Genomic DNA, 15,419 nt, shown 5'->3' with positions numbered 1-15,419 from the left:
CTCTCTCTCTCTCTCTCTCTCTCTCTCTCTCTCTCTCTCTCTCTCTCTCTCTCTCGCTCACTCGCTGTTCTCGTCTTTCCCGTGCACAGCATTCACTTCAGTTCCGACGATCGCCATCCCCGGGGAGTCAGGAAAACGTGCCGGATGCTCTAGTGAGCCTTCGTACTAACTCGTCGACTTGAGGAACTGGTCGCCTCGGGGAATCGAACAATCGCGCGACACTAAGGAAGAGTCTCCATCATCATGACAATATCTGCGATATGAGTAATATTTTGCGACGTAAAAATAAGATGACGTTTGAGAACTAGAAATCAACTTGTTCCTTCGGAAATATCTGATTTCTCGATATGGAGTACGATAAATATTAATTAAATTACAGAAATGGATACTGTAAATTTATATTGAAATATTATTTAAGCGTTACACTGTTAAATTTATGATGTCAAATTATAATATATCCAATTTAAATTATTTTTAATCACTTCTATATGTCCGCTACTGCTTGATTATGTTTAAAAATAATGGAATTAAAACAATTTAACTCAAGAAAATGTTAAATTTGTTGCTCAAAGTTTATTGTTACTAAATGCATACCTTTTAATATAAATGTTATTTACGTTGAAACTATAACCATAAAAATGAATTGATTTTGATTTTGACACACATAGCAGTTAAAAATAATAAAATGTTATTTTTAACTCAAGGGATAGTTATTTGATATCTCGTTTAATATCTAATAGTGTATAAAGATTCAACAGCTCAAACTGAGAGATAAGCTTCCTCGAATTTATATGTTCACCTGTGGCCTAATAATACTTATTGCTGTATAATTAAAATAATGGATATAGTTAATCTATAGGATAACAAGGAATAGAAGCTTTTTTAAATTTATAGATTATAGATTCTAACTATGTGATCTAACTATGTGAATCTACTATGTGATACTAAATAAAATAATATTTATTTAAAGATGAGTATTTAAAATTTTTTAAATACTTAATATTAAAAGTTTAATTCCAAGATCAAATTATCGCTCTAACAATTAGATTATGCAATCTATAGTTCTCTCTGTTACGAATAGTCTTTTAAGTACTTTGAAACTTTTTGAGAAATCAATCTTATAATTGTTGAACAAGATGTCGGAAGAATGAATGTTATCAATATTTCATAATTAATATAAGATATATGAATAACAATTAAATAATTTTATCATTTATTATTTTTGATTATTTTATAAATAAATATAAGATCATCATGTATATGAAAAATGTAATATTCTATATGTTATAATTAAATATAATCACGAACAAACGTTTTTAAAAGTGAGATGTGATTGTTAGTTAATCTCTAACTGCGTTTAATTGGTCCAACTTTCCTGCCTTTCTTTTCCTTTTCTTTCAAATTCGTTATAAGAATTTGCGCGATAGCCTCCCGAAATTACGTCGTTCCTCGAAAACCTGAAGGGCAGTCGGCGAGGGCGGTTCCACGGAAAGAAAGGGAGGAAGAGAGAGAGAGAGAGAGAGAGAGAGAGAGAGAGAGAAAGAGAAGGTAATCTCGGTTGTAGCTATCGCGAACGATACGGCAAATTCGAAGTATCCCGCGGGGAGCAGCGATCCTCATTTCTCCCTCCGGGGCTTCCTAGATGGGACCGCGAGTGCGAGTAAGTATTTCGGGAGCTTATTTGTAGTGAAGGGAGTCGATGCGCGCGGTTGTTAGAAAGGGGTCGATACGTATCACGATTTGCCGTGCTGTCGGGTTATCGGATGGGTATATCGGTTAGCGAAAAGGGCAGAGAAGATAGAGTAAAAGAGAGGTCGACTCTCTGTCTCTCTGTCTCTCTAACCACACCGACACGATACCTATAGCCTACGTCGCCCAAGCACCTAAGCGCCCACGTCCGCATCATCGGGTGTCAGGTCGCCTACAGTAGATAAGGATCATCAAGGCATGGCATGCTCTATCGGCCTCATCTCCAGCCACCCTAACTCTAACAATCTCTCACGCGCGCTTTTGGCTTCGGCCTCTTCTCTCGGGACATCAGCGATGGAGAAGACCGTGGAATACGGCTCCTCAGGGAAAAGCGAGCGAGAGAAGCAGAGCGAGAGAGGCAGAAAGAGAAAAGAATAAAAGGAAGCATGGAAGAGGAGGACGAGGACAGAAGACACCCGTTGGCGTTCGCGCCCGGAACGAACGAGAAGAGAAGGACGGAAGGTTCTCCGCGTCGCACGTCATTGCACAGACGAACCGAGGGACACGGAGTCTATTTTTGTCGGGTGGCTGCGGCGGTGGCGGGACAAAAAGCCTGCGGCTTCCACCCCGGACCTCACGCCTCCCTCACACACTCTCTCTCTCTCTCTCTCTCTCTCTCTCTCTCCCTCTCTCTCTCTCTCTCCTTCCTTCCTTTTCAGCCGCTTTTCCCCGCATTTCTCTCTTCGTCCCACGCTTTCATTCGTTCCAACTCACCGTCTTCTTTTCTTCCCTTTCGCCACGGCGGTCTCTCTCGCTCTTTTTTTCTCTTCCAGCTACGCCTCTTTTTATGCCACCGCATAGCCCCGGTTCGTCCTCGTCTCGCGCCCACTTCTCTCTTTATCCGACACGCGCAATCTCCCCAACTCTTTTTCTCTCTTTCGCCATCGTTCTTCCTCCGCCTCTCCTGCTTCCTAACTCAACCACCTCCGTCGCTTTTTCGCCAATACACCGCATCTCTTTTTCTCTTCGGCGTGCAAACCGATCGCGCACGCGAGAAGATCAGAACCACGTAGAAAACGAGGAAGAGAGATAGAAAGAGGGAATCCGAATACCGTATATACACGAGTGAGCGAAAACGCGCTACGGGAGAGCCGACGTGAGTGAAAGAGAGGAGGAGAGGGATCAGAGGAGGGATGTACCGGCGAAGAGCGATGGGATACGCCGCGGGCGGAAAGAGGAAGAGGAAGGAGAGACGCGGTGGATGTTAAAGCGCGGACGTGCGAGCGGGATGCTAGCGAATGGGTGGAACGTGAGATAAAGCGTGATAGAGAGCCGGAAAGAGAGCAAGATAGAGATGCTCGAGAGAGAGAGGGAGAGAGAGAAGGAAAGGGAGAAAAAGACAGAATGCAACGGACGGAGGCAAGCAGGTTGGGGAAAAAGACCGAGGCTCCCTCGGCGGCCCGCTACTAATTGCCGCCGGCCGCGGTTACGTGCCGCGCGTTATAGCCGCCGGAGTGTGCGAGGGGCCGGCTGGGACCCCAGAACTCCAGCCGCCCAGAACGCTCAGCCGGCCCCCAAGTTCTCGACACGGCGCAGTTGAGCGCGGCACGTATAATCGTATACGCGCTCTCGATCCGCGCGCTTTCGTTCCGCGTAACAGGCGCATGAACAGCGAGCCGGTATGTCGGTCCGGTATGTGAGCCGTCGGCGCAGAATCTCGTCGCAACGACGAAATTCGTACCGCTACCGGAGGCATTCCGGCCGCGGTTCTAACGGATGCGTGCTGATGCGCGGCTGATGGGAATGCGAAACGAAACGAAGTGGAAATTTTGCGGATAGATCCGACGCGAATTCAACTGGCGCGTAATGTAGGATTGATGCTATTACGCGAAGAAACTTAAAAGAGGTTCTTTACATTTATGTTACATTTTGCTAGCTCGAGTCGAAACTTTGATTCTTAGTTTGAGGACGTATGTAGACTAGAGATTTATAATTAGGACGTATAGAAACTCTCTATAGAAACTCTATATAGATTTTATATAGGCTATAGATTTATAAGGTTCTAATCTAATGAATTGAGCTATGTTGAACTTGTAAATGGCAGCTGGAAAATTTTTTATTTTTAGGTTCAAAAAAAATTTTCTAAATAGAAGATATAAATTAAGTATTAAATAAAATAATAAATATTAAAAGAGGTACTATTTGATTGTTTAAGTATCTAAATAGATTTACAAGATTTAATCGAGATTGAAAGAGATTGAAAGTAGGATTAAAATTTCGACTCTCTCTCGGGCTGCCTTTTGTAATAACACTAAGTATGTCATGTATCTTGGATGCCTTCCATCAACGATACAAATTGACACAAGCGTCATTCCATCTTTTTTCAACATTCAGTAATAACAAAGATAGAATGGCATGTGCCGACTTGTGTCACTAAATGAAAAGCACTCCTTTCCAACACTCTCGTTGAAAAAAAAATATGTGCCAAATTTCATTTTCGTCATGAAATAATGAATAAATCCGTCATCAAACGCCTTTCTCATTCTGTATAAATTATAGCTTAATGCATAAAATACTGATGAAATAATAAAATAAGATAATATTTCAAGATAAGATTTCGAGATAATATTTTAACACGGAGCGAAATGTCATCTTCCAGATGTCCATTAATTTTTCAAGCGGAGGATATGCATTTCTAGCGGTATTCCGGGGATGAACGAGAAACTCCGCTTCTGTTAGTTCATTTACACCGTAAGCGTACCGAGTTAAGGCCCGGAAATCCAGGTTGCAACGTCGTATTTCACGCTACCGTGGTTGCTCCGCTGCATCTACACCACTTCGTCCTATCTGTGTACTTCGTACGAGTTTGTTTCAATGCCCGGCGAATTTCCGCTTTCTTCGTGGATTGCTCCGCGACGAAACAATCCATCCCTAGACTCCTTTCGATTCCCTTTAAAATAGACATGTTAACCCTTTTACGATCTACCCTACGTTTTAATCTCTTTAAAAGAAAAATAAAACAAATCATTTTCACCGATACTTATGCTGAATATTTGATCTTTTATAAATCTGATAAACAATTTAAATTACAATTAAAAAACGCTTTTTCTTTTATCACTTAAATATTTATTTTTCAAGAAATTAAGATTGCATTTTAACGTGATCAAAAATTTCTCGGATAAAAACTTGGAATTAGATTTAGATTTATTTGAAACTTAGCTTTGCGGAATTATGCTATGACACCGCAAAATTCAAATCCGATCGAAAAGGTGCTTCAAATAAATCGAGAGACGAATGTACGTATTACATAATAAGGTGGCAAATCGGCGGCTCTCAATTCTAGTCGAATACGCGCGTTTGAAGTAACGAAGGGGTTAATCTCATGGCATTAGTTCGAGCATACGAACGAAGAGCGTATGCTCGAACATTACACTTTGGTTATCGATACGGAGATAACAACGATAACAATCTTTACCCAACATTACCGTCGAGATAAAGACATGGTCTAGCCTTTTCAATCGCACACATTCTCTCAATTCTCTTATTTTTCAAATCTCATCTTTACCTATATATTTTCTGCATCTTTTTATTTTTTGTACTTTATTTCTACCTTTATTTTTGTAACTTTGTTTTATATAATTAATAAAATGAATACTAAAGATTAGTTGAAATGAATCAATATAATAAAATAATGCCACTTAAAGCCAACAGGATTCCTGTGTTCTAAGCGATATTATTTTATTGTATTTATTTTACACATTTAGTTGCAATACCTCTGATACTCAATTCTAGTATTGTTTCTTAGCGCCTTAGACTATTTGATTTTAAAATTCGCTTAAATAACGATATCTCTCTTTCTCTCTTTCTTTCTCTCTCTCTCTCTCTCTCTCTCTCTCTCTCTCTCTCTCTCTCTCTCATGGATTTTATAAATAAAATTCTGCTCGCGCAATGGCTCGAGTTCCGTCATACCACGAAGAACATCGCGCGCATGTGTGTGTGTGTATGAAATACGGCACAACGGTAATCTAACTTCATTAGACTCATTTGCATCTCCGGGCTTTAGGGAGAATCATATACCGAGAATTAGGATATCGTTTTAATAATAAAAAGCGCGTCGAAAAATACAGTTATCTTAATTTCAGTAATTATACTGTAATTATACAAAAAATATCTCAATTTATAATTTAATTTTTGTAATGTATGTATTGCAGTCTGTCATTACACTGACGAACACAATACTTGAGTTATATTTACGACATACGTAAAATTTATTTTTGAGAAAATTTGCTGCAATGTTTATTTGCACTGAGAGACAAATGTTTTGTATTTGTAACTATAATTATATATTACTACAATTATGATTATTACTGCTATAATAATAATAACAGTAACTATGTATATAGCATATATTCTAGCAATAAATGTATATATAGTTGGCAATCTAAAACTAACTGTAATTATAGTTATTATAACTATAAAATAATTGAAATTACCATAAAAATGATTATCATAAAAAATATGATTGTCCAAAAATATAACTATAAAATTATAGTCACTTGAATCATTTTTATGGTAATTTCAACTATTTTATTATTATAATAACTATAATTACAATCATTTTAGGTTGCCAACTATATATATTTGTTGCTAGAACTATATATATAGTTACTGTTATTATTATTATTATTATTATTATAGCAATAATAATCATAATAATAGTAATATATAATTATAGTTACAAATACCAAATATTTTTCTCTCAGTGTGGTAACGAAGCTCTTCTTCACAAAGAGAAATCTTTTTATAGAGTGTGTATTGTGCATAAGATATAATTTTTAAAAAAATTTCTCTGCCTTTTGGGAATCGAGTACGGATGGTATCCAGACTGGCGCACCCGCTAAAAATAAAGATTCCCGCACGAAGCTCCTATGATCGTCGTTCGGAACCCTCCGTTCGTCCCTCATGGAGACCTCACGCGTTTCTCTTTAGTGCGTGACTCAGCGGGGCCGAGACACAGCATGTACGCCTCGAAGCCACCCTCGTTGTAGGCTCCCCGTCTCTCTCTTCGCACCGCCGCGTCGCTCGTTTTTCCCGTCGGATCCCGTCCGCCGCTGGTACCCGAATGCAACCAGGCGGCGAACCCTGGTGCTCTCGACTATACACACACGCATACGCACGTGCACGGACATTCACGTACGCGAGCGCGCGCACATACTTTCATTATCGAGGCAGGGGCGGTGATAATAATCAAGCGCCGCTGAGCCGCGCTAAGGGTCGTCGAAGGGTGCGTACCGCAAAATCTCATGTGGAGAACGTATCAATATCGAGTATCATTGCAAAAAGTGACTAGTTCTTTCGTTTTCTTTCTTTCTTCGACGTTGACAATTGAGTAATACGTGATTCATGTGACATTAATATTAGATTAATTTGCCCGCGTTGCTTGAAATCTCTAAAATTTTTGTATTTAAAAATGAAACAAATATCTATTTGAAGAGGAAAATATAATGATATCGAATGCAAAAGATGCAAGCAACATGACGGACTTATTATCTAAAATTTGCACTCGAAAGTCAGACTATATAAATTTTAGTTTTTTTTTTTTTGGAGATACGAACATTTAATTTCAATTCTATTTTAGAGAAATGTATACTGATTAAGATGGCCAAGAAAACTGAATGAGATAGTACGATATAAGATGAATTTTATGGAGATTAAGCAAATTTCTAGTCTCGCAAGTTTTCCAAAACGATTCTTTCTCCATAAAACATTACGTCATCTCGGCGATAGGTTGACGATCGATCGCAATTTATTTATGCGGCCTCACCAATGGTGGTCTATCCGAAACCGTCGACGTACGGAGAAAAAGATATGAAAAACGGAGAGAAAGAGGAACCATTAGCAAAGAATTCGCAGCGATCGCCAAAAATGCAGAGGGCCTCGTCGGATCCAGTCGTTTTACTCGTTCCGCCTTGCTACTTCGCCTCCCGGTCGAGGAGGTCAACTGTTTTATTGGCTAAGGGTCGCAGCGCACGCCCTCGAAGCCACGGTTTCGGTTAACCGAGCCAAACCCCCGAAATCGGAGCGACGAATTATCGCCTTGGTTAACCTCCGCGCGCACCATCTTTTTCCTTTATCCGTCGCCACCTATCTGACCTATCTCGCCGGATGTCCCAGTTTCCTTGCCGCGTTGATTAAAAACTGCTCACCGAGCGCTCTCAATTTTCCCGAGAAATACCGTTGTCAGCAGTATCATACGTTTGCCGTTTAGCAGCAAACTTGGTTGTTTGATTATTGTTCATACAGAAAACGTTATCCTCGTATCAGAGAAAAGATGTATAAAGAGAGATAAAAAGTGATTCAATAACATTTACGAGAGGACAGCTTTATGAATTTATACATTGAATATAAGATATCAAACTTAAACGCGGAAAGGACAATTTTGCTGTAAAATCTAATTTAGCTAGATACAGAAGATAATTTTGTTGAACCATCAAAATAGTTACGTAGAAGTCTCATGCATAAAGAGTAAAAGATTTTGACATCCTAATAATCAGTTTGAGCGTGCTACATAATTATTTTGATGGCCCAACAAAAGGCAACACTATTTTTATGTATATATAGCTAATTTTTAAATGAAAATCATCTTTTTTCGTGTATTAATCATTTTCTATCGAAATCCTTTAGTTTTGTTTTCTTCTAATTAACTAATCTTTGACAGATTAGAAAAGCTGTTGTACAATAATGATGAAATAGTATCATATTTTAAAACAAGAAATACAATGAAAATTGAAATAACGATTTATAATAAATATTACTGAAGAAAAGATGTAAAATTTTGTAAGTAGATCGCCGCCCTCTAAAAGTTAAGTAATATTTTATATTAATAATGTGTATCCACGGATATTTTTTTTACGTAGTCTGTATAGTAATATCTATGTGTGTATGTGTGTGAAAAACGTGAATGTGACGGTCGCATTTTTAACATTCTTGTAAAATATCAAACTTGCCGTACGCACATTACGTATCTGATCGCTACAAGCCAACCTAATAACTGCAATTCGAGTAGCGCAAGAAGAAAAAGGTTTCCGCCGCCGCACGCACGAGAACGACGGACGGAGCGCTTACGCACGTGTTCTCACGCACACACGCATGTATGGGTTACACACGGCTTCAGTTTACTGCGGCGGGCCCGTGCTTGTACGGGACCTTTAGCGGCTCGCAAACCGCAGTCGGGACGATCAATGACAACCTCTCTCTCTTTCGCTGCGTCCTCGTCAGGTTCACCGTAGGCATGGTTAGTTCGCTTTCTATCTCTATCTTTCTCACTCTTTCTCTAGACTTGGCAACGATGAGAAAGAAGGATGCGGAACGACATAGCAAAACGAAGAGAGAGAGAGAGAGAGAGAGAGAGAGAGAGAGAGAGAGAGAGAAGCGCTCCCTCTCAATCAAGATAGACGCGCGAGAGGCTTAGCACTGGCAGAGGAGGCGAACACGAACGCGGTGGCAGCGGCGTTTCTCTCCATGAAGGGAGCAAGCGAGAACGTCTCGAAGCCACAGTCGACGGAGCCCGACGAGAGGGGAGACTTATACCGCTTCGGATCTTGGAGTCGGAGGACGGAGTCTCGTAGTCGGCGAGCGATGGCGGAGTGCGGGAGGAAAGGAAGGGTGGCCGGTGTAGAGACTGTGGTGCAAGTGAGGAAGGCACGGAATCACGTAGCGAGACGAAGAAGAGAGGAGAGCGACCGGTAGACGGTACACAGAGCGGGACGAAACAGAGAGAAAGGAGAGAGAAAGAGAAAGAGAGGGAATGAGAGAAAGAGATGGGAAGCGAACGCGGAACAGGAGGAAGCGAGGCAGGACGGACGGGAGGAAGAGCCGCGGCCTGTCTGTGCCTCTGCTTCGGAAAGTGACTAATGACTAGCCGGCCAGACCTACTCTCCTGCCACCCTCGAGACGAACGAGCAAGCAAGAGGGACCGAGTAGAGAACAGAAGAGGAGAAAGGATTCTCCTCTCTCTCCTGTGAGAGTTATCGCGGTGGCAAACCTTTCCTCTCCACTGTTGTTATCTCGTGGCCCTCGACGACGGTCAACCGTGAAAAATGAGTGTCGTGAGCGGGTGATATTTTGCGGGACGCCATGGAGAAGGACGGAAATGGAGCGAGCGAAAGAGAAAGAGAGAGAGAGGGGAAGGGAGAGAGAGAAGAGGATGGGAAATTTCAGAGGCATGCAAAATCCCGTGGATGCTGCCGCCGCCGCTGAACGGGATGGACGGGGGAGGATGGATCCTCTCCGCTCCGACCACCCGGAACTGTGAATCTCGATCGATGGCGAACCCAGAACGGATGAACGTGCGGAACGGCGGAATTCTAAGCGTGCCCGCCATGCTCTTCCTTTTCCGTGAGAAAGAGTGCCGCTTGGGCGTCCGGAATCCCACGCGACGCGCGCCTCAAAACCACACAAATGGCAACTGTAAGATGTAACTAATAGAGCTGCAATTTTAGAAGGGCCGAAGAAAAGGATACCTAGAATAGTTATTTCCTTCTCCCATTTAATATTTGCGGATTTCTCATAAAAAATATTATATATTTACACGTTTAATTTTCTCGCGAAATATCGTTGCACAGGAATCGACAAAATAGATGACGTCCCTTAGTTTTAGCAATGATGATAATTTCATATCGAAATTCCAAAGTCTACTACGTAGAGACAAATGCTCAACGAATAAATCAAATGAATTTTGATTCTTCATTCCGAGGAATGAAATTCGCTGATTTTGCAATTTATTGACGTGGAAGTATCGAATAAAACAAAGGCTGTAGTCTGACTGGTGAATTGGAGTTACTTAAGAATATGGTCTCTGATTTTTATGAGATTGGTGAGATTGGTCGCGTTACGTGACATACGCTACATTAGACAGTACCGTGAAAGCGTCCGCTTCTCGCGATAAAGTGAAATGTAATTGAGCAACTGGGAAAAAGTGTACGTTGCGAGAGAGCGTCTTACCGTTCTACACCTCTCACAGATATGCGAATGATAACGGCATTATATCTCTAGAGGAAACGATATTGATGAGAGAGAGAGAGAGAGAGAGAGAGAGAGAGAGAGAGAGAGTAAATTCGTTTAGCAGTTCTTAACAATATTCGGGGATATACTTAATTATCAAAGCTATAAAAAAATCATCGTAAGCTATTAAAATAAAATGATAGCTACTACAATAAGTTTGGATTTCTTTAAATAAATATTTCAAAAGTATCGGTTATGCATCGGACCAATCTGTCAATTGAATTTCATCCATCGAGAATATATATATATATATCCATTTTACAGATTAGATTATTACTTCGTTTACTGAGATTATCTGTAACCTCATGACCAGTTCAATCAAGACATTCCAACGCGAGTAAATCGCAGAATATTCCCGGAATATATCCAGTGCAGGCCGATAGGGTGTGCACGATGACGTAGTGCTGTGTAATAGCGAATTTGGTTGGATGAGGTAGTGCGCACTAGAGCATGTTAAAGGCTATCGTATACAAATCGACGTAAAGGTACACAACAAAATGAGTTAGAGCAAAAGAGACTCAGTAATCCGTCGCATTGTTTGGGAGAATGTACGCGTTCAGCATTTCGTCAATCACGGTATTTATATCGTGCTTTTAAGTCCAGATACATTATAATGCACGACAGGCTTTAATCTACAGCACAGAGAGAGAGAGAGAGAGAGAGAGAGAGAGAGAGAGAAAGCGCTAGTGCATCCAATCGCATTCGCCGTGAGTAATTTAGCACGTTATCGGACAGCTTTAAAGTAGCGTATCAGACGTGGAAGCCTGAGGGTGAGGCGAGAGAAAGAGAGGCAGATAAAGAGAGAGGGACTCTCATGAGTTTCGTTTTGTCGAATTCCACGGTGAGAAGACGCGGATAGAAAATCGCGGAAGTGTTACCGACTGAAGAGGCGAACGGCGCCGTGGCAAACGGCCCCTCTCTTTCTCCTCTCTCTTTCTTTTTTTCTTTCTTTCACTTCGGGTTTGGCAAAGCTCCGGAAACTGGATCGAAGCTCCGTTGCACCGACGAAGAGCGTCGGCGGATAAAACAGCGGCAACGGCGTCAGCCGCAGGCACTGCTGCATGCGCGTATATACATAATTAGGTGCAATTAAGCTTCCACCTTATCTGCACACGACGAGATCTTTTTCTTTGTTTCTTTTTTCTCTATTTTCTCTCTTACTTCTCAAGTATACCGCGCCCGAGATCTCTCGCGGTTTTTCCGCCTCGCCATGGAGATAAATCCTACCGACCAATAAACCCCGCATTTCAGGGCCGCCGTGGTAAGTTCTCTGCACAGTGGGTTGCCGCGTGCAAAACGACCAATCCACGTGGCTAGAAGCTCGAAAGTCAATTTTCTAGGAATAAGGATAAGAAAGTAGAATTTACGGGCTGAATATAGGACAGTTTCGCGGTGACGTTATTATGGTTCTCCGCACACTGTTAACGCGTAGCAAAATTATTGTAACCGTATCTATCTTGATCGTCTTCTTTGAGAACATCGCTTGGAAAATATAAGAAATATCAGAAGAAAGGTTTGATGCATTAATATATAAATCTTAACCAGTACAGATGGTTAGAAGTGAAAAGTTGAAAGGCATGAAAAATCTATAAATAATTTCATCCAGATCTCTACATTTCACGCTGAATAAGCAACGACAAAAGCAAAGTCCACCGGGACGCATTCCGACGCAGAGCTTATCGGTCGCGCTTCGTTTATCGGTTAAATCGCGTCGACTCCTCGATCGGTGAGAGATTATACTTTAATGCTTCCCGCAAACGCCCGCTAACTTAATCCTTTCGGCTGTTCATGGACTCTACTCGAGGGACATCTCTTGCGTTTACGGGACGCCAGATCCGTCAGACTAATCCGCTTGGACGTACTCACCTTGTTGTGCGGCAGCTGCGTAGGCACGTAGAGCGGTGGATCCAAGCCTGGACTCGTGACGGCGTGACGTCCGATAATCCTGTCGGCCGCTTTCGCGTCGTAACCTTCCGGCTGACCGATGTGAAAGCCCTTGCTCTTGACCCAGAAGCGGAACTTGCTGTTTTCGGCGCTGTTCACTTCCTCGCCACGTAAAGTCCGCAAAATACGCGCGTATTTCTTAATGGTAATCGTCTTAGTTTTCGCAAGATCACCGTACGTCTTGATCACCCACGGCTGATAAGCATTGAACATAGCGTCGTTCTGAAATTTTCTTGGTGATACGATGGCTCCATCGACTCCTTTTGGGCCCTGTCCCTTTTGCATACCATACGCGCCGCCATTCATATTCGGTGGTGACATCGTCGAATAAGACATCGCTATTCCGCTCTTTGTGTCCACTGTGGCGGTACCACTCGCCGCGTATCCGCCGTTTAACGAGTTCGCGGCGCCGGAAGCGGCTAAGGAACCACCAGTCATGTTGGAGATGTCGAGGTACGAGACGGACGAGCTCTTACCGAGGTTTGTAGCGTTGCCGACGAAGGTCGCCATGGTGGTCGACATGTAGGGAATCGGCGTAGGTGGCATGGCGAGGCTTCCGGCGCATAGGCCGGCCGTTTGTCCACCCGTCAAGCTCAGCCCAGTTACGGAAGCGTACGATGGTACGTCCGACATATTCGACGTGGTCGGCCAGCTAGTCGAGAGTACGGAACTGTTCGATATATCGCTCGTCGAGGAGGCCGTGTTGGCAGCCGTCGAAGTGGACGATGATTTGGTCTGTGTAGTTGATCTTGAAACGGAAGTTCCGCGACTCTTCGAAATCGGGCTGTCGGTTGAGATACTCGTAGTCGTTGAGATCGAGGATGTCGAGGAAGTAGGACAGCTACTGTTCTTCCCTCCGCTCGTCGAAGTCCCGCGAGATTTCTTCGTCGGTGGCTCGTCCCGAGTGTTATTCATCGAGTTCAAATTGCCGTGGGACGGGCTATTGTTGTTCTCGCTTCTCGAGCGCTTGCTCGACGCTCCAGTCGTCGTTGATAGTGATTGGCTTGACGGAGTCGGTGAATTGTTCACCGGTGCTCTACGACGTAGACCCATCGTTATCGCGCTAGCCATACTGTGCGTGTTTACGTGTCGCAATCGAGCTGTTCACCGTTTTTCTGTGACCAATACATCGACTCTGCCCAGCACACTTTAAGCACAAGGTCATACAAGATCACACTACAGGGATCATCCACAAGCCCTCGTAACACTGCGACGTTCGTACGAGATTCAATAAGTCACTCCCAGCGACGATGGTCTATCATTCAAGTATCGCCCAAGAAATGACTCAACGTTTTTCTTTATAACCACGATGACGCCACGGCAAGGTGATGTTGCGTCCCTGGAAACAAAAGAGGGATGAAATGTGACGAGAAAAATTAGCTATGCGCAATTAAGTGGCAGAAACGTTTAAGCGCGAGGGGCGCCGCTAATGAACTAGCCGAGTGGGTGGAGACTATCGCCAGTGGGAGAAGTAGATTATAGCTACTCGGGGATATAATACGCGGCAGAAATTCACTCGGGAAATTGACTCTCGGCGCCTTCCACCTTCTGTCCGATAATAGACGCGCGGCATGGCAAAACTCTCGCTGTGAAAATCCTCCGTTTTAAGAGATTTGATCGTTCTCGCCTCCTTCGAGCTGTATATCGGAGAATAAACCTCGTTAACAACCAGCAAACTTGGTTATTTATTTCGAGAGCAACGTAAGCAAGAAATTTCGCTGGAATCAGTATGGTTGGATTGCATTTTTTGCATCCATTTCGAAACCAGGTAATAAAATTTGTGCCTAACGGCTTAATCTTCGAGCGCCCCATCTAATTTCCTTCTCCACTCTATAATACAACCTTTTTTTTGCATACATTTGACTAGAATCATAAATACACCGATAAAATACTATTGATAGTATTTTATTAGTGACAAATATTACGTTACTCATATGATTAATCATATCTTGTTAAGAAGAAGCAGCGTCAAGTACGTATACTGTGTTAATACGCTATCTATTTCAATGATTTGAATACAAAATCGTACCACAAATGCGATTGATCAAATAAAATAATTTCTAATTTTTTCATTTTTTAAAAACTGTAACGCCTGGCACTTTGATACCCTATATGGAAAGAATGATTTTTAAAATATTTAAACGCTTAACTAAATACTTTTAAATATATTTAGATTTAAAAATAATTTTATTACACTATCAAAATAATTATATAGAATAATCAAGTTAGTTACTAGACTCAAAATTTGCAGTATTGCTCATCATATTTGAGTTTCTCGTATAACTATTTTTTCCCCCTATGGCCCCAATCACAAAAACTCATAGATAAACGCATTATTGCCCGATATCTTTTAACATAAACGGTTTACATACTCCCCATAACTTTAATTTTCAAGAACACAATTTAGGCATGATTATTATAATGCTATGCAAAAAGGAGGAACCTTTCTATGAAAGGAAGAATCAATTAATTTCACTTGTACGCATCATTCGTTTGAAGCCTCATGCTTCTTCGTGGATATCACGTTTCAACTCTAATCGCATATGAAGAAATGGGGACTTTTCGCAAGAACAGCATTAAGGATAGTCAACGACACTGGCACAATTAGCCAACAGTTTACACGACATACTAAACATGGAGAAACCGGTTAGTCGCCACGACCTTCCTTTCGCGCGTGGGCTATTTTTGCGCCCCGTATCTGCACCGATATTGAACTAAAATAT

General features: G+C 42.0%; 1 protein-coding gene across 1 annotated transcript in view; it reads right to left on the bottom strand.

Moving 5' to 3' along the window:
• Positions 1 to 13,830, bottom strand: part of LOC108694349 — a 48,048-nt gene extending 34,218 nt beyond the window's left edge. Inside the window, exon 1 of the mRNA XM_018203775.1 lies at positions 12,619 to 13,830. Coding sequence (XP_018059264.1) covers positions 12,619 to 13,767 — 1,149 coding nt within the window. The 5' untranslated portion in view covers positions 13,768 to 13,830. The remainder of the gene's footprint in view (positions 1 to 12,618) is intronic.
• Positions 13,831 to 15,419: the final 1,589 nt, after the last annotated feature.

Source organism: Atta colombica, unplaced genomic scaffold (genome assembly GCF_001594045.1).
Source record: "Atta colombica isolate Treedump-2 unplaced genomic scaffold, Acol1.0 scaffold12, whole genome shotgun sequence".
Taxonomy (NCBI): domain Eukaryota; kingdom Metazoa; phylum Arthropoda; class Insecta; order Hymenoptera; family Formicidae; genus Atta; species Atta colombica.
This window is presented reverse-complemented; position numbering and strand designations above follow the sequence as displayed.